Below are 27755 nucleotides of genomic sequence, written 5' to 3' on the forward strand. Positions count from 1 at the left end.
TAAATCCAATACTTAGATATAGTTAAGGTCAAACAAGTGGATATTACAATAAGCCGTATAAATTCAGTTATACATAAAGTAAAAGATAAAGGTCTCATAGGCGACGGAATATTGGTTTAGTATTCTCTTCAAAATTCAATGTCCTTCGTTTATATATATATATATATATGGTATGGTAATTTCAAGTCCATTTGATGACTAAAAAGAAAACCCCCAACCCCAAAAGGAGAACCATGTATGCCCATATCTGAATCGCTCCTCTCTTTTGCGTCTCTGACTTGGAAAAATACGCAGCAGAAAGATCCACCAAACACATGTAAACCATAACTCCTGCAGATCCGATGATAAATACTCTTTCAACAATCACTACTGCTCGGCTGCTATCGGATGATAGCAGTCCAATACCTGTTGTAGCACCCGCCAAAAAGCCAAGTATTGATGAAACAACTGGAAAGTTATTATTGAAACCCTCCTGTTTGGCACACAAAATAAACAAACACAATTTGTTATCCTTTTCCTGAAATAAGGGAAAAATTCAAGGATGTTTTATATTGGTTGTGATCTCTAATAAAACAACAAACCAGTAAAGCAGTGAAAAGGGCATTTTGAAGAAAAAAAAAAATTAATGGAAAAATTCAAAGATGCCTTAGATTTGAGTGTGAGCGATAATGATTATTTTCTAAATAATGGGAAATTTTAAGGATGTCTTGTATTTGAGTGTGATCTCTCGTAAAGCAGATAATGATTATTTTCTAAATAATGGGAAATTTTAAGGATGTCTTGTATTTGGGTGTGATCTCTCGTAAAGCAGTAAATGTAGTAAAAAAAACAATGTTGCGACTGTTTTTGTTTTTATTTTTGTTTTTCCAAGAATAATGAAAATTTTGAAAAAAAATATGTTCTCCGTAAACCAATAAATTAGTGGGTATAGAAGCGCATTTATTACTGAAACCCTCTTGCTTGATGTTATTTCAAATATACAAATAAACTAAATTAGTGAAATGGGATCAGAGAATCACACAAATGTATTAAAAAAAATAAGAATAATGAAAAAATTGAAAAATAGGTTGAAGCAAAAACTAGTGAAGATAGCAAAAAGGGCATTTTATTAATGAACTTTTTAGCTTGATGTTATTTCTGATAAACTAATAAATTGGGGAGTTGTTTTTAGTGTAATTTTTTAGACTTTCAGGAGCCGGAATTGGGTGGGTGGAAAAAATTGAAGTGAAATTGGGTGTGTTATTTAAACTGGTTTTTTGACTATATATGGGTTCAACACCCTGAAAAACTCCTTGGGCACTTCCATTGTGTAGGAGTTACCCATCAAACTTGTAATTTCAATAAATTCCTGCCAGATTCTAAAGAAATTAGACCAGAGAAAACCCACCCAACAATAAAACATTTATAAAACAACTAATTACAGTTAAAATAATTTGAACAATATAATCATGACAACAAATTAATTTTAAAACAGTTTGAATCATATTTGAAATCAGAGAAACAATGTAACATTAATGATATCTGATTATTGCTCAATAAAAACAATATTGCTAATTGTTGATTATTGTTAAAAAGTTTGAATGTTTAAATGGTAGTTTATTTGGGTGAATTTGTTAATTAGATTTATTATAGATGGTTAGGAAAAATTATTTTTATCTTGTTTACGTAGATTTAGTTCTTATAAATGATATTATAAGTGTTATGGTAATGGCTTCAAAATGGTTGTCATTGCAAATTTTTATCTTGTTTACGTAGATTTAGTTCTTATAAATGATATTATAAGTGTTATGGTAATGGCTTCAAAATGGTTGTCATTGATGTGTTTGCAGAGTCTTATAAACATGTAGATTTTTCATATGAAGTATAATGATATTTTTCAGGAAAATAAATGTTTAATTTGAGGAAGAAAGCTATGAAGTGTATACTTGTTTAATTTGAAGAAGAAAGCTATGAAGTGTAGACTTGTTGGTTGGGGTTTGCGGGTCTATAATTCAAACCTCATGGAAAAAACAAAAAAATAAAATCCCAAAAGGCATTCAAAATCGACCTAACCTCACACAATTTTCAGTGATAGCATGTCTCCACAATACTAGTAATGGCATCCCCCCCGCTAAAAGTTTATCCTTTTTTTCGTGCAATAGACAAACTGGCCCCAATCTGAGTTCAACTTAATGAGCTAACCAGCCTGCTATCGGGCCTTTAATGCACCCGATAGTGGCCTCACCATACATACATGCCCATGCCATCCATCGTTTCTCCTGGAGCTCGATGGCAACTTTTTCCCGGAACGGGTGACCCACCACCTCCGAGCTGACACCCGCTGTGCTAGCGCATTTTCAAACGACCCCTCTCGCCAAACATTCATTTGCTCCATTCACGCTCCCGGAACAGGTCCTCTGCAACCCTCTCGAGCATTCGTTTCTCCTGCTCACAGTGTTGGCTCACCTCGCAGGTCCGCTCACGGTGTTGAATCCTTGCTCTCACGGTGCTGAAGTCCTTGTGGCTTCTGTTGCTTAGACTGTGGCCCACAAACAAATGTCCAACTCGGAACCCTCTGTTTCCTTTGTTAATGAGAGTGACAAGCTTGGACTGATGTTCACACACAAGTCGGATACAGCAACAACAAAAACTGAGATATACTAGACCAATAGCAGTAACATGCTTGCATTCTTGCGAGCAGATTTTGATTGCAGAACCATATATTTCCTTCAATTATAACTTGGATGCCTGCTCTTATAACCTAGATGCTGCAGTAATAGCACAAAACATGCATGTTTTATTGATAGTAACATGGATGCATGCTCTGATAACCTAGATGCCATGGTAATAGCACAAAGTATGCAATGTTTTATCATCTGCAATTGGTAATTTGGTACACGGTTCAAAATTATATCCCTTTATTTCAGAATCCAGATTCTAATCTGCGTTGATGTAAAGTTTTTATGTCCAGAATATTTTCTGTTTATATAATTTCATTGGTGCATATATGGATCTGCTGCACTATTATACATGGTAGACTACACATTATTTACATATATGTGATGCTTACAATTTAAGGGAATATAATGTTAAGCATGAGTTTGGGCAGGGAAAGGGTGAATCCTAGTGGTCATGAAAATAAGAATTTTTTGGAGTGAAATTTGCCATAAAATATTTGAAAATAGATGTTTTTTTCTTTTTCGCTATTTTTCTTCTGGGATTGAAGATAACAAGTTGTGCAAAACTATGCTGTCTCAGTAATCCCTTCCGCAAATGGTTATTTTATCTCAATAATCCTTTCTGCCAGTGTATGTTGTCTCAGTAGTCCCTTCTGCAAATGGTGATGTTGTCTCAATAGTCCCTTCTGCAAATGCAAGACAGAAAGCTTCCGAGTACTGGAGGCAGCATCTCATAATGCGTATTTTAATAGCAACAACCTTACCTTCTGCAAATGCAAGACAGAAAGCTCCCGAGAACTGGAGGCAGCATCTCATAATGTGTATTTCAATAGCAACAACCTTACATTCTGCAATTGCAAGACAGAAAGCTTCCGAGTACTGGAGGCAGCATCTCATAATGCGTATTTCAATAGCAACAACCTTAAATTGGAGAAAAAAAATGTCACTCAGGAGAAATCTTCTACGGCATAAGGAACCTAAAGACATCCACTTCGAGAAAGAGCTTCCCCAGGAAACAATTTATTCAGAGGCAGAACATGCATGTAGCTCCACGACTATGAACTAAGCTTGAAAAATTTGTGAGGTCTAGAGGGACCAACATGCATTAGAGCCAGAACATGCATATAGCTCCACGACCGTGAACCTTGAAAATATTTAAAGGGGCAGAGGAGGGACCTACATACATTAGCCCTTGAAAAAATTGCAAGAGCTAGAGAGGTTGGTCCTTGTTGAGGTCATCCATTAACTTCCTTGCCATAACCTGCTCTAGCCATAAAATAGATCATCCATTAACTTCCTTGCCATAACCTGCTCCGGCCATAAAATAGTTGAAAATTCTGATATCAAACATTGATATCAAAAGAAATTACTGATACCAGTCACTGCAAACTTAATCTTTTTGAGAGATTGGAGCCAGACTTCATGAGTAATGAACCTAAACATAAAATTGACTGAATTGGCACACTATCTATACAGAAATCTTGCTCCTTCTTAAATAGTCTATTCCTGCTATCAGTATGCCAAAATGGAATTTTCTGAGGTAAACCTAATCCCCGTTATCCATGGATAATAAGTAAGTTTCACTAGGAATAGGCATCAGACCTCATGAGCCCTGTTTTAAGAAACGGCCGTTTCGAAACCGAAACGGCCGGCTTGATCCGATTCAGTTGCAAGGATTGTGACTCGGCCTAGGAAACGGTCCGGTTGGCCGAGTCACCCATGACTCGACCGAGTCATTGAATGACTCGGCCGAGTCATGGGTGACTCGGCCAACCCGGCCGTTTCCGATATGACTCGGCCAACCTGGCCGTTTCCGATATGACTCGGCCGAGTCACAAAGGAATGGCCCAGGCGCGTAAACAGCAAACAAATGTACTTTTTTAATGTATTTTTTAAATGTTTTTTGTTTGGTTTGGACCCCAAACAGCTATATGAATATGCTAAATGATTTTTGGGGTCCATTTCCCCCTCCCAAACCCTATTTAACACACCCAAGTGCTCTCATTCACTCACAGCAGTCTTATGCATTTGAGTGAGAGTCTTCTTTGAGAGTTAGTGAGCAGTTCTTGAGCTTGTTTTGGAGCAGCAGTGAGGAGTCTTGGAGGAGCATTGTAGCTAGAGTGAGGAGCTTCTTGGGCAGCCATTTGGAGCAGCATTGAGGAGCTGATTCTTGGAGCAAGCTTGAAGAGGCAATTTGTGCCTGGAAGTATTTTTTTCCACCTCTATAAATCTGTTTATGCCAGTGTTGTTAAAAGCGCGATTAAATCGCGATTTAATGAAAAAATCGCGATTTTTTCAGCTTGCCGATCAAATCGCGATTTTTATACGAAAAAATCGCCTACTTTTTTTTTTGCCGATTTTTACTGAAAAAATCGTGTTTTTTTCAAAAAATCGCGATTTTTTCGAAAAAAGCGCGATTTTTAACGAAAAAATCGTGGGGGCTCAGGACAGCATAGTTTTATAACTTTTTTTGGGTTTTTTCATGCAATGTTTTTTGAAAGAAACAAATAATTTTTGAGTGGGGTAGCTTAATGATCAAGTCTAGGCCCTAGTATGGATATGCTATTCATGGTAATGTTAAATTCTTAAAGTAAAAGTGACATTCTCCTTAATCTTCATTTTCATCCTTTTACTTAAATTTTTAACATTACCATGAAATGACTCAGGATGTTTGAGAGTGGTTCCAGCCTCATTGGATTTCATATGGAGAAAGTAGAATTTTAGATTTCATTTAAAATCCAGCAGACTTATCAGTTTTTCAGGATTTCAGGATTGGGAGATTGTAATGTTTCCAGGTGACACCACCTGCCCGGGCTACCCCTGCCACCAGTAGAGGACGTGGTCTACCTCCTATAGCTCCTACTTCTAGTTCTTCAACGTCTAGATCACATCAGACTCCACTGCCATTTCCACCTGCACGGGCACCAGCATCTACATCTAGAGGGAAAGGGAAAGCTGTGGCATTTTCTCGCAAGAGGGGCAGAGGAAATCAATAGGATTAGACTTTCATTTTATTGTATATGACATTATGACATGATGAGATACATTATCATATTTTTTGTTGATATTTTGAGGCTGAGTTGGGACTTACTATTCAGGACATGATTCAATGTTATGTGTGATTTTAGCGCTAGAAATGATATTAAACATCTTATATATTAGTTTTTTTATCATATTTATGTGTCAATGTATTTATTTTATGTTGTAGATGGTTTAGATATTAAAAAAATTGAAAAAAAATGAAAAAAAAATGATATTTTTGTACCAAACGATTTTTTCCCGCTTTTTTCCGATTTTTTCCCGATTTTTCCGATTCGTTCCCCGCGCCGATTTAATCCCGATCGCGCTTTTAACAACATTGGTTTATGCTTAGTAAATTTTAGGTGCATATCTAGAAAGCTTAGAGAGTGTTTTTTGTCAAATAAATGAACATTGAATCAATGTTTTTTTTTGTCATTTTCAGATTGTTTGCTTTCATTTCTTAGTCAAAAAATGGCACCTAGAGCAAGAGATCCTGCTTGGGCATATGTTGAAATGGTTGATAGTCAAATGCAATGCAAATTTTGCCATAGGAAAATTAAGGAAGGTCCTGGGGGCATTAATAGGCTGAAACAACACTTGGTAGGGATTAGAGGCCAAATTACCCCATGTTCCTCACCAGAAATTAGGGAGATTAGAAAGAATTTGTTGGCCAGCTTTGAGAAATTTAAAGAAGATAAGGCTAGGCAAAAAGACATACAGGCTGAAATTGGGAGGAAGAGGGAGATACAAAAAATGATGGCTACCAACCCCCACTATGATTTTGAAGGTTCTTCCTCTATCCCTCAAACTGAGGCATCCAACCCTTTCCAATATGTTCCTCCCTCTTTTGGTTCTGTTCAAGATAAGGGAAAAGGTAGAATGAATTTGAAAAAGGGTGATGTGACTATCAAAATTTATTTCACTCCCTCCTCTCCATCAGATGCACATGGTCCTGAAGTTAGTAAAACTCAAATGCAGCCCACTTTAGATGACCATTGGAAGAAAGAATTAAGGGAGACTGCTTGGGATTACATAGCTAGATGGTGGTATGATGCTGATATCCCCTTTAATGCTGCTCGTTCACCATATTATGAGCCTATATTTGATGCCATACATGTTGCTGGAAAAGGCTTCAAAGGCCCTACTATGCATGAGCTAAGGGGGTTTCGTTTGCAGAAAGAAATTTAATCCATTAATGAGTATTTGCAAGAGTTCAGGGACTCATGGGCAAGAACAGGGTGTACCATCATGTCAGATGGATGGACTGATCAAAGAAACCGTACCATCATAAACTTTCTTGTCTTCTGCCCACAGGGAACCATGTTTTTAAAATCAGTCGATGCATCTAATAAGATAAAAGATGGCCACTTGTTGTTTCAGCTATTGGATCAGGTTGTTGAGGAGGTGGGGGTGGCTAATGTTGTTCAAATCATCACAAATAACGCCTCTAACTATGTTCTTGCTGGTAAACTGTTAGAGGAAAAACACAAGACCATATTTTGGACCCCATGCGCTGCACATTGCATAGACCTCATGCTTGAGGATATTGGAAAATTAGATTGGGTCAAAAACACTATAGATCATGCCAAAAGCATAACAAAATTTATCTACAATCATACATTGGTTTTGAGCCTCATGAGGAAACACACTGGGGACAAGGATATTATTAGGCCTGCCATCACTAGATTTGCTACACATTTTTTGACATTGCAATCTATGCTTTCCCAACATAGAAACTTGCAAAAGATGTTTTCTAGTGATGAATGGAATCAAAGCAATTGGTCTAACAAACCAAAAGGCAAAGAATTGAAAAGGAAAGTCCATGAAGAAACTTTTTGGAAAAAGGCAGCAGAGATTGTGAAGCTTGCTGAGCCACTAGTTAACGTGTTGCGGTTGGTGGATGGGGAAAGGTTGGCTATGGGCTTCATTTATGAGGCTATGGATCAAGCAAAGGAGCAAATAAAGACGGTATACAAGGATAGAGTGGCAAAGTATGGGCCCATTTGGGCAATCATTGATGAAAGATGGAACAATCAACTCCATCGCCCTATACATGCAGCTGGGTATTTTTTGAACCCACTGTATCATTATAAAGCTAAGGAGTCAGGAGCTTTGAGGGGGTAGGTCAGAGATGGACTGGTTGATTGCATTGAACGCATGATCCCATTGGAGTCTGATCAGCTGGAGATACACCGACAGGCCAATATCTTCAGCAATGCAGCAGGTACCTTTGGGAAGAACCTAGCAAAGATTGCAAGAGAAGCATATGAGCCAGGTAAACAAAAATTTCAATTTTCAAATTCTTAATAGTTTTACTTTTTTTTAAAGTTTGTTAAATCGTTTATAATTTGAAAGTTAGATATAATTTGTAATTTTGTTGAGCTAACTCATTACACTCCTATGTTTTTTGCAGCACAATGGTGGGAGGCCTTTGGTGGCCATTGTCCTGAATTGCAAAGGTTTGCAATTCGTATTTTGAGTCAAACTTGCAGCGCATCTGGGTGTGAGCGCAATTGGGCTGTCTTTGAGAGGATTCACACAAAGAAGAGAAATTGTTTGGATCAAAAACGGTTAAATGATCTAGTTTTTGTCCAATACAACCTTCGGCTCAGACGAAACCATTTGCTGAACAAAAGACCTGATTCAGATCCCATTGTGTTGGAAGACATTGATCCAACATCAGATTGGGTAGTGGAGAGTTGTCTAGCAGAGTTTGATCCTGATGAGGATCTTGATTTAGATTTAGATCTGGAGACATCAATTGAACTTGAACATGCTGTTCAACTTCAGCCTATTCAGTTGAATACAGATCCCAATCCACCAGCCTCAGTCTCATAGCCAGCAGGGACTCCAGTTGTAGGTGCTTCCTCTGCTCAACCACGACAGAAGCTCAGCTGCATATCTACTCTATCTCAGCTTGCATCTGCTGCAGTTGCACAGCCTGCTAGTGGTACCACTTCTACAGTTGCAGTTGGGGATGATGATGATGAGGAGGAGCCATGGGGCCCCCTGTCCGACTCTGATGATGATGATCCAGAGATTGATCGACGTGATCTTGGCTCCTCTGACAGTAGCTACTAGCCAGTGGCCCAGTAGTACTGTAGTACTAGTACTGGAGTCTGGTCACCGTCACAGTTTACTTTTGTTGTAGAGGCAATTTCTAGCCTCCTTGGTTATGTGTTTTTTGTTTTGAGTCTTCGATCATGTATGACAGTTGACTATGTATTGCCATTGGGTACCATTTTGATATAATGGATTGGTTCATGAGCCTACTTTGATCATATGTTGTCTTCCATCTATATTATAATGCTGTGTGTTTGGAAACATGAATGAAAATCTTTAAAATTATGTTTAAAATCTTTAAAATTATGTTTTTTTATAATTAAAAAAAATATTTAATGTATTTTTTACAACGACCGAGTCATTGAAATCGAGCCGGCCGAGTCATTACCGTTTCGGAGTCGGAGTCGGAGTCGATCCTCGGCCGAGTCGGAGTCGGAGTCGGAGTCTTAAAACATTGCTCATGAGTCATAACTGTAACGATATCATTCTGACAGATTGTGTTCTTAAAACAACCTTGCTCTCAAATTGATTTAACTTGGTTGTATCTTACAGTAGTGCCCGCTTATGCACAGGCAGCAGCAAAAGTCAATGTTGCAGTAACCCGCAATAGTGAATTTTCAGATGAATTTTTTATGAGAAAATTAGTAAATCCTACAGGCATAATGGATCCACTGCCTGGTTCAGTAAATTTCTCCTTACCCCATCAGCTACAACAAAAAGACTGACAACAAGAGAATTTCGTAGACTGGGCTTTACAAGCAATGCATATCCATCAATTATTGCCAGTGATAAGCTCCACAAGAAGGGCCATTGGCTTGTAGGTTATATGGTTAGTTTTTGTGTTGTTTACAGACATCTGGGGGTCACACATTTGGGAGAGTGTTTGTTGTTGCAGCAACATTAAGAACTTAAACCTTAAACTATGTATAGACAAAAATATGATTGGGTATTTCCAATTGGAAGTATGGTGCATCTAAATCAATGATATGGATGTTTTTGTTGTTCCTGAAGGGGCTGCCCTTAATATTGCATATCAACATATGTCCAAGATCCCTAAAAAAAACATGCTAATATAGAAATGGACTCTAGACAATCTAGGTAACCTTTAGCTTAGCTCTAATATGTCTTCCATATCAAAACTTCCAGTGGACATTATTACCCCGAAAAGGTAATTGGCTTGATGCAAAAAGCTTTATTCTCGTGGAAAAATCAAGCTGCATACACTTCTGGTGTTAAGTGTGAATGGACTTCTTCAACAAGGCACACCAAATATTACCTCTTTGCCAACATCCAATGTGTAAAAAAGAAAATGATGGTGAAACCATGAACCAACTCAAGAATTCGATAGCTGTAGCAGTTTCATATTTTGCACAGTGATTCTGGGCACATTCTATTAAATCATTTCCAATGAGAATAGTAGTACCCGCTTATGCACAGGCAGCAGCAAAAGTCAATGTTGCAGTAACCTGCAATAATGAATTTTCAGATGAGTTTTTAATGAGAGAATTAGTAAATCCTGCAGGCATAATGGATCCACTGCCTGGTTCAGTAAATTTCTCCTTACCCCATCAGCTACAACAAAAAGACTGACAACAAGAGAATTTCGTAGACTGGGCTTTACAAGCAATGCATATCCATCAATTATTGCCAGTGATAAGCTCCACAAGAAGGGCCATTGGCTTGTAGGTTATATGGTTAATTTTTGTGTTGTTTACAGACATCTGGGGGGGCACACATTTGGGAGAGTGTTTGTTGTTGCAGCAACATTAAGAACTTAAACCTTAAACTGTGTATAGACAAAAATATGATTGAGTATTTCTAATGCCTAACTCTTCTCCTCTCCACTCTGTTTTTATTGAAAAGTGGAATGCCCAGCTCTTCTCCTCTTCACTCCAATCTTATGAAAGCTTAGTTATTGCAGACTCCAATAACCATATTAGATTAGTGAAAAGTGGAATGCCTAATTCTGCTCCTCTCCACTCTGCTCTTATGAAAGGTTAGCTGATGCAGATGCCTAATGGCTTTCACCAACCACGTCTTAACCTACTGTGCTAGCTCATTCACTTATTTATAATGTACTAAACTGCTCTTCATCATTAATGACATCCGCCATTCCAAAAGTGGGAATGCTCAGATCAGTTATATGTTGTTTATACAGATAATCTGAAAGTTGTTATGGGATTGGCATAAAATACAAACTAGCCCAATAGTGCTAATTGACAGCCTAACTGCACCATGGGAAGAAGAAATAATCTGTTAGGATAATCAATAATTGGGCCTTGTACTGAGAAGGGCCATTGGCTTGTAGGTTATATGGTTAGTTTTTGTGTTGTTTACAGACATCTGGGGGTCACACATTTGGGAGAGTGTTTGTTGTTGCAGCAACATTAAGAACTTAAACCTTAAACTATGTATAGACAAAAATATGATTGGGTATTTCCAATTGGAAGTATGGTGCATCTAAATCAATGATATGGATGTTTTTGTTGTTCCTGAAGGGGCTGCCTTTAATATTGCATATCAACATATGTCCAAGGTCCCTAAAAAAAAACATGCTAATATAGAAATGGACTCTAGACAATCTAGGTAACCTTTAGCTTAGCTCTAATATGTCTTCCATATCAAAACTTCCAGTGGACATTATTACCCCGAAAAGGTAATTGGCTTGATGCAAAAAGCTTTATTCTCGTGGAAAAATCAAGCTGCATACACTTCTGGTGTTAAGTGTGAATGGACTTCTTCAACAAGGCACACCAAATATTACCTCTTTGCCAACATCCAAAATGTAAAAAAGAAAATGATGGTGAAACCATGAACCAACTCAAGAATTCGATAGCTGTAGCAGTTTCATATTTTGCACAGTGATTCTGGGCACATTCTATTAAATCATTTCCAATGAGAATAGTAGTACCCGCTTATGCACAGGCAGCAGCAAAAGTCAATGTTGCAGTAACCTGCAATAATGAATTTTCAGATGAGTTTTTAATGAGAGAATTAGTAAATCCTGCAGGCATAATGGATCCACTGCCTGGTTCAGTAAATTTCTCCTTACCCCATCAGCTACAACAAAAAGACTGACAACAAGAGAATTTCGTAGACTGGGCTTTACAAGCAATGCATATCCATCAATTATTGCCAGTGATAAGCTCCACAAGAAGGGCCATTGGCTTGTAGGTTATATGGTTAATTTTTGTGTTGTTTACAGACATCTGGGGGGGCACACATTTGGGAGAGTGTTTGTTGTTGCAGCAACATTAAGAACTTAAACCTTAAACTATGTATAGACAAAAATATGATTGAGTATTTCTAATGCCTAACTCTTCTCCTCTCCACTCTGTTTTTATTGAAAAGTGGAATGCCCAGCTCTTCTCCTCTTCACTCCAATCTTATGAAAGCTTAGTTATTGCAGACTCCAATAACCATATTAGATTAGTGAAAAGTGGAATGCCTAATTCTGCTCCTCTCCACTCTGCTCTTATGAAAGGTTAGCTGATGCAGATGCCTAATGGCTTTCACCAACCACGTCTTAACCTACTGTGCTAGCTCATTCACTTATTTATAATGTACTAAACTGCTCTTCATCATTAATGACATCCGCCATTCCAAAAGTGGGAATGCTCAGATCAGTTATATGTTGTTTATACAGATAATCTGAAAGTTGTTATGGGATTGGCATGAAATACAAACTAGCCCAATAGTGCTAATTGACAGCCTAACTGCACCATGGGAAGAAGAAATAATCTGTTAGGATAATCAATAATTGGGCCTTGTACTGAGAAGGGCCATTGGCTTGTAGGTTATATGGTTAGTTTTTGTGTTGTTTACAGACATCTGGGGGTCACACATTTGGGAGAGTGTTTGTTGTTGCAGCAACATTAAGAACTTAAACCTTAAACTATGTATAGACAAAAATATGATTGGGTATTTCCAATTGGAAGTATGGTGCATCTAAATCAATGATATGGATGTTTTTGTTGTTCCTGAAGGGGCTGCCCTTAATATTGCATATCAACATATGTCCAAGATCCCTAAAAAAAACATGCTAATATAGAAATGGACTCTAGACAATCTAGGTAACCTTTAGCTTAGCTCTAATATGTCTTCCATATCAAAACTTCCAGTGGACATTATTACCCCGAAAAGGTAATTGGCTTGATGCAGAAAGCTTTATTCTCATGGAAAAATCAAGCTGCATACACTTCTGGTGTTAAGTGTGAATGGACTTCTTCAACAAGGCACACCAAATATTACCTCTTTGCCAACATCCAAAATGTAAAAAAGAAAATGATGGTGAAACCATGAACCAACTCAAGAATTCGATAGCTGTAGCAGTTTCATATTTTGCACAGTGGTTCTGGGCACATTCTATTAAATCATTTCCAATGAGAATAGTAGTACCCGCTTATGCACAGGCAGCAGCAAAAGTCAATGTTGCAGTAACCTGCAATAGTGAATTTTCAGATGAGTTTTTTATGAGAGAATTAGTAAATCCTGCAGGCATAATGGATCCACTGCCTGGTTCAGTAAATTTCTCCTTACCCCATCAGCTACAACAAAAAGACTGACAACAAGAGAATTTCGTAGACTGGGCTTTACAAGCAATGCATATCCATCAATTATTGCCAGTGATAAGCTCCACAAGAAGGGCCATTGGCTTGTAGGTTATATGGTTAATTTTTGTGTTGTTTACAGACATCTGGGGGGGCACACATTTGGGAGAGTGTTTGTTGTTGCAGCAACATTAAGAACTTAAACCTTAAACTATGTATAGACAAAAATATGATTGAGTATTTCTAATGCCTAACTCTTCTCCTCTCCACTCTGTTTTTATTGAAAAGTGGAATGCCCAGCTCTTCTCCTCTTCACTCCAATCTTATGAAAGCTTAGTTATTGCAGACTCCAATAACCATATTAGATTAGTGAAAAGTGGAATGCCTAATTCTGCTCCTCTCCACTCTGCTCTTATGAAAGGTTAGCTGATGCAGATGCCTAATGGCTTTCACCAACCACGTCTTAACCTACTGTGCTAGCTCATTCACTTATTTATAATGTACTAAACTGCTCTTCATCATTAATGACATCCGCCATTCCAAAAGTGGGAATGCTCAGATCAGTTATATGTTGTTTATACAGATAATCTGAAAGTTGTTATGGGATTGGCATGAAATACAAACTAGCCCAATAGTGCTAATTGACAGCCTAACTGCACCATGGGAAGAAGAAATAATCTGTTAGGATAATCAATAATTGGGCCTTGTACTGAGAAGGGCCATTGGCTTGTAGGTTATATGGTTAGTTTTTGTGTTGTTTACAGACATCTGGGGGTCACACATTTGGGAGAGTGTTTGTTGTTGCAGCAACATTAAGAACTTAAACCTTAAACTATGTATAGACAAAAATATGATTGGGTATTTCCAATTGGAAGTATGGTGCATCTAAATCAATGATATGGATGTTTTTGTTGTTCCTGAAGGGGCTGCCTTTAATATTGCATATCAACATATGTCCAAGGTCCCTAAAAAAAAACATGCTAATATAGAAATGGACTCTAGACAATCTAGGTAACCTTTAGCTTAGCTCTAATATGTCTTCCATATCAAAACTTCCAGTGGACATTATTACCCCGAAAAGGTAATTGGCTTGATGCAAAAAGCTTTATTCTCGTGGAAAAATCAAGCTGCATACACTTCTGGTGTTAAGTGTGAATGGACTTCTTCAACAAGGCACACCAAATATTACCTCTTTGCCAACATCCAAAATGTAAAAAAGAAAATGATGGTGAAACCATGAACCAACTCAAGAATTCGATAGCTGTAGCAGTTTCATATTTTGCACAGTGATTCTGGGCACATTCTATTAAATCATTTCCAATGAGAATAGTAGTACCCGCTTATGCACAGGCAGCAGCAAAAGTCAATGTTGCAGTAACCTGCAATAATGAATTTTCAGATGAGTTTTTAATGAGAGAATTAGTAAATCCTGCAGGCATAATGGATCCACTGCCTGGTTCAGTAAATTTCTCCTTACCCCATCAGCTACAACAAAAAGACTGACAACAAGAGAATTTCGTAGACTGGGCTTTACAAGCAATGCATATCCATCAATTATTGCCAGTGATAAGCTCCACAAGAAGGGCCATTGGCTTGTAGGTTATATGGTTAATTTTTGTGTTGTTTACAGACATCTGGGGGGGCACACATTTGGGAGAGTGTTTGTTGTTGCAGCAACATTAAGAACTTAAACCTTAAACTATGTATAGACAAAAATATGATTGAGTATTTCTAATGCCTAACTCTTCTCCTCTCCACTCTGTTTTTATTGAAAAGTGGAATGCCCAGCTCTTCTCCTCTTCACTCCAATCTTATGAAAGCTTAGTTATTGCAGACTCCAATAACCATATTAGATTAGTGAAAAGTGGAATGCCTAATTCTGCTCCTCTCCACTCTGCTCTTATGAAAGGTTAGCTGATGCAGATGCCTAATGGCTTTCACCAACCACGTCTTAACCTACTGTGCTAGCTCATTCACTTATTTATAATGTACTAAACTGCTCTTCATCATTAATGACATCCGCCATTCCAAAAGTGGGAATGCTCAGATCAGTTATATGTTGTTTATACAGATAATCTGAAAGTTGTTATGGGATTGGCATAAAATACAAACTAGCCCAATAGTGCTAATTGACAGCCTAACTGCACCATGGGAAGAAGAAATAATCTGTTAGGATAATCAATAATTGGGCCTTGTACTGAGAAGGGCCATTGGCTTGTAGGTTATATGGTTAGTTTTTGTGTTGTTTACAGACATCTGGGGGTCACACATTTGGGAGAGTGTTTGTTGTTGCAGCAACATTAAGAACTTAAACCTTAAACTATGTATAGACAAAAATATGATTGGGTATTTCCAATTGGAAGTATGGTGCATCTAAATCAATGATATGGATGTTTTTGTTGTTCCTGAAGGGGCTGCCTTTAATATTGCATATCAACATATGTCCAAGGTCCCTAAAAAAAAACATGCTAATATAGAAATGGACTCTAGACAATCTAGGTAACCTTTAGCTTAGCTCTAATATGTCTTCCATATCAAAACTTCCAGTGGACATTATTACCCCGAAAAGGTAATTGGCTTGATGCAGAAAGCTTTATTCTCATGGAAAAATCAAGCTGCATACACTTCTGGTGTTAAGTGTGAATGGACTTCTTCAACAAGGCACACCAAATATTACCTCTTTGCCAACATCCAAAATGTAAAAAAGAAAATGATGGTGAAACCATGAACCAACTCAAGAATTCGATAGCTGTAGCAGTTTCATATTTTGCACAGTGATTCTGGGCACATTCTATTAAATCATTTCCAATGAGAATAGTAGTACCCGCTTATGCACAGGCAGCAGCAAAAGTCAATGTTGCAGTAACCTGCAATAGTGAATTTTCAGATGAGTTTTTAATGAGAGAATTAGTAAATCCTGCAGGCATAATGGATCCACTGCCTGGTTCAGTAAATTTCTCCTTACCCCATCAGCTACAACAAAAAGACTGACAACAAGAGAATTTCGTAGACTGGGCTTTACAAGCAATGCATATCCATCAATTATTGCCAGTGATAAGCTCCACAAGAAGGGCCATTGGCTTGTAGGTTATATGGTTAATTTTTGTGTTGTTTACAGACATCTGGGGGGGCACACATTTGGGAGAGTGTTTGTTGTTGCAGCAACATTAAGAACTTAAACCTTAAACTGTGTATAGACAAAAATATGATTGAGTATTTCTAATGCCTAACTCTTCTCCTCTCCACTCTGTTTTTATTGAAAAGTGGAATGCCCAGCTCTTCTCCTCTTCACTCCAATCTTATGAAAGCTTAGTTATTGCAGACTCCAATAACCATATTAGATTAGTGAAAAGTGGAATGCCTAATTCTGCTCCTCTCCACTCTGCTCTTATGAAAGGTTAGCTGATGCAGATGCCTAATGGCTTTCACCAACCACGTCTTAACCTACTGTGCTAGCTCATTCACTTATTTATAATGTACTAAACTGCTCTTCATCATTAATGACATCCGCCATTCCAAAAGTGGGAATGCTCAGATCAGTTATATGTTGTTTATACAGATAATCTGAAAGTTGTTATGGGATTGGCATGAAATACAAACTAGCCCAATAGTGCTAATTGACAGCCTAACTGCACCATGGGAAGAAGAAATAATCTGTTAGGATAATCAATAATTGGGCCTTGTACTGAGAAGGGCCATTGGCTTGTAGGTTATATGGTTAGTTTTTGTGTTGTTTACAGACATCTGGGGGTCACACATTTGGGAGAGTGTTTGTTGTTGCAGCAACATTAAGAACTTAAACCTTAAACTATGTATAGACAAAAATATGATTGGGTATTTCCAATTGGAAGTATGGTGCATCTAAATCAATGATATGGATGTTTTTGTTGTTCCTGAAGGGGCTGCCTTTAATATTGCATATCAACATATGTCCAAGGTCCCTAAAAAAAAACATGCTAATATAGAAATGGACTCTAGACAATCTAGGTAACCTTTAGCTTAGCTCTAATATGTCTTCCATATCAAAACTTCCAGTGGACATTATTACCCCGAAAAGGTAATTGGCTTGATGCAAAAAGCTTTATTCTCGTGGAAAAATCAAGCTGCATACACTTCTGGTGTTAAGTGTGAATGGACTTCTTCAACAAGGCACACCAAATATTACCTCTTTGCCAACATCCAAAATGTAAAAAAGAAAATGATGGTGAAACCATGAACCAACTCAAGAATTCGATAGCTGTAGCAGTTTCATATTTTGCACAGTGATTCTGGGCACATTCTATTAAATCATTTCCAATGAGAATAGTAGTACCCGCTTATGCACAGGCAGCAGCAAAAGTCAATGTTGCAGTAACCTGCAATAATGAATTTTCAGATGAGTTTTTAATGAGAGAATTAGTAAATCCTGCAGGCATAATGGATCCACTGCCTGGTTCAGTAAATTTCTCCTTACCCCATCAGCTACAACAAAAAGACTGACAACAAGAGAATTTCGTAGACTGGGCTTTACAAGCAATGCATATCCATCAATTATTGCCAGTGATAAGCTCCACAAGAAGGGCCATTGGCTTGTAGGTTATATGGTTAATTTTTGTGTTGTTTACAGACATCTGGGGGGGCACACATTTGGGAGAGTGTTTGTTGTTGCAGCAACATTAAGAACTTAAACCTTAAACTGTGTATAGACAAAAATATGATTGAGTATTTCTAATGCCTAACTCTTCTCCTCTCCACTCTGTTTTTATTGAAAAGTGGAATGCCCAGCTCTTCTCCTCTTCACTCCAATCTTATGAAAGCTTAGTTATTGCAGACTCCAATAACCATATTAGATTAGTGAAAAGTGGAATGCCTAATTCTGCTCCTCTCCACTCTGCTCTTATGAAAGGTTAGCTGATGCAGATGCCTAATGGCTTTCACCAACCACGTCTTAACCTACTGTGCTAGCTCATTCACTTATTTATAATGTACTAAACTGCTCTTCATCATTAATGACATCCGCCATTCCAAAAGTGGGAATGCTCAGATCAGTTATATGTTGTTTATACAGATAATCTGAAAGTTGTTATGGGATTGGCATGAAATACAAACTAGCCCAATAGTGCTAATTGACAGCCTAACTGCACCATGGGAAGAAGAAATAATCTGTTAGGATAATCAATAATTGGGCCTTGTACTGAGAAGGGCCATTGGCTTGTAGGTTATATGGTTAGTTTTTGTGTTGTTTACAGACATCTGGGGGTCACACATTTGGGAGAGTGTTTGTTGTTGCAGCAACATTAAGAACTTAAACCTTAAACTATGTATAGACAAAAATATGATTGGGTATTTCCAATTGGAAGTATGGTGCATCTAAATCAATGATATGGATGTTTTTGTTGTTCCTGAAGGGGCTGCCTTTAATATTGCATATCAACATATGTCCAAGGTCCCTAAAAAAAAACATGCTAATATAGAAATGGACTCTAGACAATCTAGGTAACCTTTAGCTTAGCTCTAATATGTCTTCCATATCAAAACTTCCAGTGGACATTATTACCCCGAAAAGGTAATTGGCTTGATGCAAAAAGCTTTATTCTCGTGGAAAAATCAAGCTGCATACACTTCTGGTGTTAAGTGTGAATGGACTTCTTCAACAAGGCACACCAAATATTACCTCTTTGCCAACATCCAAAATGTAAAAAAGAAAATGATGGTGAAACCATGAACCAACTCAAGAATTCGATAGCTGTAGCAGTTTCATATTTTGCACAGTGATTCTGGGCACATTCTATTAAATCATTTCCAATGAGAATAGTAGTACCCGCTTATGCACAGGCAGCAGCAAAAGTCAATGTTGCAGTAACCTGCAATAATGAATTTTCAGATGAGTTTTTAATGAGAGAATTAGTAAATCCTGCAGGCATAATGGATCCACTGCCTGGTTCAGTAAATTTCTCCTTACCCCATCAGCTACAACAAAAAGACTGACAACAAGAGAATTTCGTAGACTGGGCTTTACAAGCAATGCATATCCATCAATTATTGCCAGTGATAAGCTCCACAAGAAGGGCCATTGGCTTGTAGGTTATATGGTTAATTTTTGTGTTGTTTACAGACATCTGGGGGGGCACACATTTGGGAGAGTGTTTGTTGTTGCAGCAACATTAAGAACTTAAACCTTAAACTGTGTATAGACAAAAATATGATTGAGTATTTCTAATGCCTAACTCTTCTCCTCTCCACTCTGTTTTTATTGAAAAGTGGAATGCCCAGCTCTTCTCCTCTTCACTCCAATCTTATGAAAGCTTAGTTATTGCAGACTCCAATAACCATATTAGATTAGTGAAAAGTGGAATGCCTAATTCTGCTCCTCTCCACTCTGCTCTTATGAAAGGTTAGCTGATGCAGATGCCTAATGGCTTTCACCAACCACGTCTTAACCTACTGTGCTAGCTCATTCACTTATTTATAATGTACTAAACTGCTCTTCATCATTAATGACATCCGCCATTCTAAAAGTGGGAATGCTCAGATCAGTTATATGTTGTTTATACAGATAATCTGAAAGTTGTTATGGGATTGGCATAAAATACAAACTAGCCCAATAGTGCTAATTGACAGCCTAACTGCACCATGGGAAGAAGAAATAATCTGTTAGGATAATCAATAATTGGGCCTTGTACTGAGAAGGGTTAGTCTACTGTTCTAGTAATATTTTCTATATTTTTTAAAAGAAAACCATGGTTGATAAAAACTAACAACCTAGAGATATATGCAACAGCAGTCACATATATCATAAACTCATCCAAGATGTCTAGACATTCATAGTCCAGTCTAGTACATAGTATGGTAGAACAGTCTAGGCTGCTCTTTATGGCTGTTCCGAAGAGCAGTTTGAGCAGTATTATAGACTTTCAAATGCTTCATCTTGGCATAATCAATACATTGCTGAAAGAAACATAACAACATGCAAATCCGCTGCAAAGAAAATCCAACAACTCCTTGACAAATATGGATCATGACATGGGTTTATATTCTGAAGACCCAACCCTATTACTGAAACCTCTGTCTATGTAACTCAATTTTCAACAGAACCCTCAAGCAAAGGCGAATTTCCTGAAAGAGTTGGACAGCCAGAATGCCAGGTACGGTGTTTGTATTCTCCACAGCCTGTGAGAATTAATGCAATCTTATGTTCCTAAAAGTTTGAATGTTTCACTGCCCTTTTGACATTAGGGCTCATGTCAAATGAGTAAGAAGAGATTTGAAATTGTAGACCGTCTCGAGAGATACTATCCATATCCTTAAGGTGTTTGCTGGACAAAGCTCCCCCAGTTTGCAGTTTGCAGTAAAAAGTACCAAGTAACACCCCTGTTTTACCACATTGTCTTCACCATTTCTTACAGATGATGTAACCTATATTTTTTTCTCTGTTTGTGCGTGGATTGTTTCTCTTACTTACAAACATTGCTTTTTGATCCATGGAGAAGCAACAGTTATCCTAGCTCTGCATATTCAGGAATAGTGAGGACTCATTTTAGTTTCATAGGATATTTTTCTTGGAGTTTTTTTAAAGCGTTAGCCCCATTGCTCTGTCTCATTTAACCTAAGAAAGATGCACATTACCCATTTTTCGGGATCTGAGGAGAATTCTATGGTTTTCAGTCGATATCATCTCCAATTCTTCTGTTCAATTTGTGACTTGTGAAAGTGGTATTGGCTTCCCATATTTTGGAAATAGTACTAATTTGATAGCCTTTGGTTAGAATCAACAATGAGTTAGTTGGTTTCTGCATGGATCTCAACTAGTTGAGTGCCAAATTAGTGAACTTTTGAAGCTTGATGTTGATCCAGGATAAAAAGAAAATGCTGCTTCCAACTTGAACAGTAAATAAAACTTAAGGCTGAAAAGCATTAGCAATCTTAGCAAAGTATTTGTTATGAGTCAATATTTATCCCTTTATCAATTTGCCACGAACCTTTAAGAGTTTATCCTCTATTTGTTACAAATGATTGTTAATTCTTCTGTTCGTGGGTCTGTTTAGTTTAGGTGTTTCTTAATATTTTGTACCTCATTTGATGCTTGCTTTCTTCTATTTTTAAGAAGAAAATTTTCTAAACAACGGTCAGCATTGAGCTAATATGTGCTGAAATATGTTTGAACTGCTTCAACTAACTATGTCCATTGTCTATGACACTATGCATGTGTGGAGGATCTGGCAGATCTTCTTGGAGCTGTTCATTTAAGGTGCCTGACTTAATATTCTTCCCTAACTCTAGAGTTTCTGGGAGCTTTTCTATGAACATGCCCTGTTGCCTTTGTCATCCAACATCTGTTCTGCCTATGGAAGTTAATGAATTGTGCTTATGTCCCTTCGTAATATAGCATTTCCTTGCCTAATATTTTCAGGATGAAGTAGATACAACTTTGGAAGGTATCAATACCCCATTTTCTCAATGTTGTTTCCTCATCTTATTGAAAGAATCTTTGCATACTACCTAAGCAACTTTTAATTGTGAATTTGATAATTCGCTGCCAAGTGCATGCTTGCTTATGTGCAACTTGTGACACTGGAGGGTCTTCCTTCACATTCCTGACTGTACAAACAGAACATTTATTTGACGTAATCTGAAAAACAAAGATATATTTCAGAATGACTAAAGCTACCACTTATCCCAACCTTTTATGGTCAACATGATTTCAATTTGCTTGCTTGACACCTTTTTCCTCTATTTGTTTTTTTGAACCCAAAGTCTTTTAATTTAATTTAGGGGGATTGCCTGTTTAGTAAGTAGGGGTAGTGATACATTCCCACTAGGGTTTGATTCCCCATAGTACATGTTAGCTCATCATGGGCTGTCATGGCTGCACGGGTGGGCCAGATGCAGTGATGGACAAAGTTCTTAGTCCTAGTGCCAATGGTTTTCACTTAGGTGTTGATTGGGTGGCACTAATAGTAAAAGGAAGTGTATTAGAAAAAGGGAGTTTTTAATTTATGTTTTATAGAATATATTTATTGGTAGGACATTTATGTTTTGTACAGCCTGTGATAAATAATAAAATATCCATCAACACTCTCACATTACATTCCAACAGGTTTTAGGGATTATTGTATAGCTTTGTATTTAATCATAGCACTTGCTGCTGGAATGAGATTTGCTATGTGGCCTGGACAGAAAATTGGTCTTTGTAGTTGCTTGAAATATTTACAGGTGATAAGCCCTAGTCATTTTCTAATGACTCAAGTGCCCCAAATGTTTGAATGGTCACGTGCCTAACAGATAAAGGCTTTCTGGTTAAGTATAGACAACCTTGTTGGATGGTTGGTCAACCTGTACTTGGTTTTATTCATAAGCTTTACAGGATTGAATAGGTATCTTCTTTGCATTAGTAATATTTTACATTCTTTTTTAATTTTGCCACGTTCTGCTGGGTTCTGTCGTTGAGTCTTGTTCTCATCTTCTTTCCAATCATCATTCAGATTGGTATGTAAATGCTGTTACGACATACAACTTGCCTTCCGTAAACCTAGATGAGTTTTGTTGTATGGCATATGGATATTATCATATTAATACCTATGCTTGCTAAGATGAACTAAAGTCCAGCACATGGCTTGTTTCCAAATAGCAAGGATTTATCACTAAGTAGAAACATTTTGAATCCACCCAGAATTACCTCTTAAGTTGCCTTTTTGAACTATTGCTGTACCTTTGGATGTTTACACTTTCAGCTATCGTTGTCAGTCTATGAGTTAAAGTCTACAGGCTTGGTATACAAATAGTGCTCAAAGTAAATGTTTTGGTCAAAATCATGTTGCAACAAATTTGGTCAAAATAATTTGTTGATTTTATGCTTAGAATTCTGTTTCTATTGAGTGTGTGGACAGGAAGGATATCATCCAACATGAAGCAGGGGGAGTTTGTATTAGTGAAGTGCTTTGAGGAGGTAATCAACCACCTAAAGAAATAGATAGCATCCCGAGAATGATTTGCACAGGGAAGTGAAAAATAAAGTCATGGGAAGTGAAAATGAACCCCATCAGAATGCCAAAAAAACATCAAAACATGCAAGAACAAGCACATGTGGGTGAAGGAAGCAAACCCAAAACATTAAAAAAGATATGGCAAAGGTATGGGCAAGTATTGAGCATACATCCCAGTTGGAGAAGAGATCCTGGATTTCGACAGCCTCTGAGAAACTAATGCATCTTTAAATGATGACTCAATGAAACCCTAGATACAGTCCAGCCAAGGCAGAACACAACTACATCTCTCAAGAATAGTAAAATGCTTTGTTCACATGCTCTAACAGCAGTTTTTCGCAAAGATAGTAGTATTGAAAGTTATTGTATGCTTCCGACAGATATTTGTGTGAATTGGACCAAGATGAAGACACAAATATTGCACATTCTTGATGAGAAAAGGAGGTTGTGAGGCCTTTGTTAATTCAAGAAGAGGGGAAAGATATATTTTTCCAAGGAAACCTTGATATTTAAAGGATGTTTCCCTATAGTTGAGGACGACATTCCTAGTAAATCTGTTCAAATTGAAACCTATTCATACAAAACTAGCCAAATGTCTAAGGATTGGCAGCAACGAGTTAAGCCAACCCATTGGACTAAGATGGAGACAAATCAAACATAACAATCCCTGCTCTCATCCTCTGTATAGAACCATATGACTTTCAGAAGAGATTATCATGGATCTAGAAAATCTTTAATTTGATACCAGGAATCCATTTCCTGCAGAATCATATGATTTTCAGAAGAGACCACTCATCTTAAGATCTAGAAAATCCATTTCCTTCTCATAATCCCCAATTTCCCATACAAATTTATCACAATATGCTTCTGCTTTAGTGATATGGTTTCCTTGCTTCCAAATATGTGAAGCTAATTTAAAATTTAACATGATGTTTAACTGTGAAAACCTACATACACTAGTGGCTTCCTTCCTACTCTTATATCAGTGATGCCTCTTAGCTCTAGCAGTGCAACCATTGGCTTCCCTTCCTTACCAGTTTGGTAGGGCTATAAACTGTTAAGACAAGCCTGAAAATTGGCTAAAACTAAATTGCTATTCAAGCCCAACTTTGGTCTAAGTACAGGCATGGATCAGAGAATCTGACACTGGTAAAACTCACTCAGGAAGAGAATCTGAGTTCCATTATTTGAATCTTAAAAGTTCAACCCTCCCCACTTATTGGGCCTACAAATTCATTTCTGTAATCCAGAGAAAATGAACATGGTACTCAATGGTTTCTTGTGTAGAATTCTGATACATGCAACAGGAGGTGAAAAATATTTATGCTCCCACCTTGTATGGTTACAGCCAGTGACCCACCATTAAATCATGTTTGCTATAATTGTCACAGATATCTTGTTTGTGTAGAGCTCTCCATCTTGTTTGTGTAGAGCTTTCCATTCATTGGGCCTACAAATTCATTTTCTGTAATGCCAAAGTCTCTCTTGAGTGAACAGGGTACTCAACGGTGTGTGTTGTAGAACTTTCAAATATTCACCAGAATTAAAGAAATATTCATGCCCCAGCTCGTATGGTTACACCCACCATTAAATTGCGTTTTTATGATTGCCACGAAACACTTTGTTAAGCTCTGTAAACCCATGAAGCTCTGAGGTAGGTCACCATTCCATCATTTGAAAAAAATCAGACCATCATTAAACTTTCAGCCTTATGCTCCAAATTCTTATAAACAGACTGAACTAATTACATCCTAATTACTATGTGATTGCTTCACAGGCAACCAACTATGGGCCTAATCAACAACCAGTTGATTTCCCCAGAAAATTCCAGGCATTCAGGGCTATCTATAATTCCAACGCATTCTCTGAGATTTATTTGAATGGCATCAAATAGCGCTATGCTATTCTATGATAAAGATGGGAAATGTTTTTGTTAATCATGGTATGCGTTTTGTTAATGCACATTGTCACAGTTTAAAATTTAATGGGGACTTCGAGTACGCCCCGAAGCCCTCCGCCATGAACGGCACAGTGGTCATCGGCAAGAATTCTATTCCCTTCTGGCAGATCGGGGGCTTCGTGGAGTACATATCCTCCGGGCAAAAGCAAGGCGATATGCTGCTCATAGTTCCAAATGGAGTTCACGCTGCGAGGCTTGGAAACGAGGCACGACTGACCCAAAGAATCGAGGTAAAGAAAGGGTCCTACTATTCTCTCACCTTCAGCGTCGCTCGAACCTGCGCCCAAATGGAGACCTTGAATGTATCTGTTCCGCCAGACGCTGGGGAGCTGCCAATGCAGACGATTTATAGCACGGGGTGAGCCAGCATCGTGAGCAGGGATTCGTATGCATGGGATTCGTGAGCGGACCTGCGAGGTGAGCCAGCACCGTGAGTAGGAGAAACGAATGCTCTACAGAGTTGCAGAGGCCCTGTTCCGGGAGCGCTAATGGAGCAAATGAATGTTTGGCGCAAGGGATCGTTTGAAAATGCGCCAGCACGGCGGGTGCCGGCTAGGAGGTGGTGGGTCACCCGTTCCCGGAAAAAGTTGCCGTCGAACGCTCGGAAAACGATGGATGGCATGGGCATGTATGTATGGTGAGGCCGCTATCGGGTGCATTAAAGGCCCGATTACACTTTGAGGTAAAGAAAACATAAATATCTGATTAAATTGAGAAAAAAGGGAAAATTTGAGAGATTAATAAATGGTGACCTGAAGTAGGCATCCGCCGAGGTTCATTCCTTCCCAAAATTGCTGAAGTATAAACGCTGCCGCTAAAGCTCTAATTAGCATCCATGAACTTTCCGCTCCACCCACCGATATTCCAACAACAGCTGACTGAGCAATTATAGCCAATTCTAAAACCTGATCCATAAACTCTAATAAATCAGAAAAAGCCGTCACATCCAAAGTTCCCTGAATTTTTATTCACTGTATGGCCTGTAAATAAAAATTAAAACTTTATTTTTCAGAAATCGGATATATTAAAGTAAAAGATTTTACCGTAGAAATGACCCAATGGCGAGACCTGCTGTCCAATGGCGAGACCTGTTGTCCATGGGCGTGACCGTCTGAATCTTTGCCGTTACCTCCAAGCTCTTTATCCTCGGTCGGCTCCTTACCCTCATCAGTCGGTTTCTCCTGATCTTTCAAATGAGAGTAAGCAGTAGCCAGAGCATCCACGATAAGTGTGCACAGGGCCGTAAACATGGCTAGAAACCCTGGCAATGGGATATTGCGCCATACTGAAGATTCACTGGTAGGAAACTTTAAGGCGCCAGGAAGAAATTGCACCACGGCAGTTGCAAGAAAAAGACCCGCAGCAAAAGCCCTAATCACAAAAAATGTGTTTCTGTCAGGCTTGACAGAAGTAAAGGTTCGGCCTAAGAGAGGCAAACACACCCCAATGGTAATCCCCACAACAATAGAAGCGATTGCTCCGATCTTCACAGGAAGAATAGCTGTAGAATTGTCTATGCAATTTTCTTTCCTGGAGCAATCATTTTCCTCTTTAGCAGCAACCACAGAAATAGTGGAATAAGACGCTATTGCTGAAGCAACTATGAGAAATTTCAGGGTAAAAGAACATGCCATTCTTCACAGACAAATCAAATCCAGACCTCAGACTTTGATTCAAACACTTCAGAAACCGGATTTATGGTATGGAGTAACACCCGGCTCTCAGATGATATTTCCCTACAAATAAGGCCTGCCGTATTAGTATCTCGCTTTCCGAAAGGAAAATATATCTTATACGCGGAAGTCTTTTCATTTTCGAAATTGTTTTATATAAGGGTTAAAAATTATGTGTTAGTCAAGCAAGAATAGATGGTTGAAAATGAAACAGTAATATTTTAATTTAATTTTGTTTTTAAGTTAAATTAAGAATTAATTTCTAATTCTAATTTTCATACCCATGTGTAATAGATAACTATGCTAATTGTAATAGATAACTATGCTAATTTGATTTAGTTGATAAGAAGAGCTTTGGCATAAATCACATATAGAAAGACTTTTGTCACGGGTGTGGCTCATCGTCAGGACAAGTTGAAGAAACAGATCCAGCTTTGCATGTTAAATAGTATGAGCAGGGCCTCCAACAGCTATCTAGATTAACGGCTAGCTTTGACTTAGGGATAGTCAAAAAGTCAAATTGATTATTTCAAGGAAGATAATAATAACCATACCTATATATAAATATATAATTATATAAATGAAATAATTTAAGAAGGGGTTTACTTTAATAATTAATTAAAATGTATAATTTAATAATGAAAAAAAAACATTTATTAAATGGGAATTAGTTAAATTGAAGACCTAACTTATTTATAAATAAGGTAAGTGTAATTAAATAAAATAAAAAATAATAATACAAATCAGTAAATAAATAAATAATAATAATATATATTCGCTAGATAAATAAATAAATAGATAAAAATCTATATAAAAATAAAAGTAATAATTATATATATAAATTAGTTATGAAAAAAATAATAAAGTAA

The 27755-nt window shown here is 37.7% G+C and overlaps 1 protein-coding gene across 1 annotated transcript; it reads right to left on the bottom strand.

Moving 5' to 3' along the window:
- On the bottom strand, positions 1-27004 carry LOC149234895 (zinc transporter 5-like). Its single transcript, XM_089371988.1, has 3 exons — positions 26257-27004; positions 25966-26118; positions 1-472 (listed from the first exon to the last, which is right to left on the bottom strand). Exons 1-3 carry the CDS (start codon positions 26845-26847, stop codon positions 182-184), a joined length of 1035 nt encoding a protein of 344 aa, XP_089228114.1. The 5' UTR covers positions 26848-27004; the 3' UTR covers positions 1-181.
- Between the last annotated feature and the right edge of the window lie 751 nt (positions 27005-27755).

This window comes from Pinus tabuliformis, chromosome 8 (assembly GCF_031772625.1).
Source record: "Pinus tabuliformis cultivar Carrire ecotype Pingquan chromosome 8, CPIR1, whole genome shotgun sequence".
NCBI lineage: Eukaryota > Viridiplantae > Streptophyta > Pinopsida > Pinales > Pinaceae > Pinus > Pinus tabuliformis.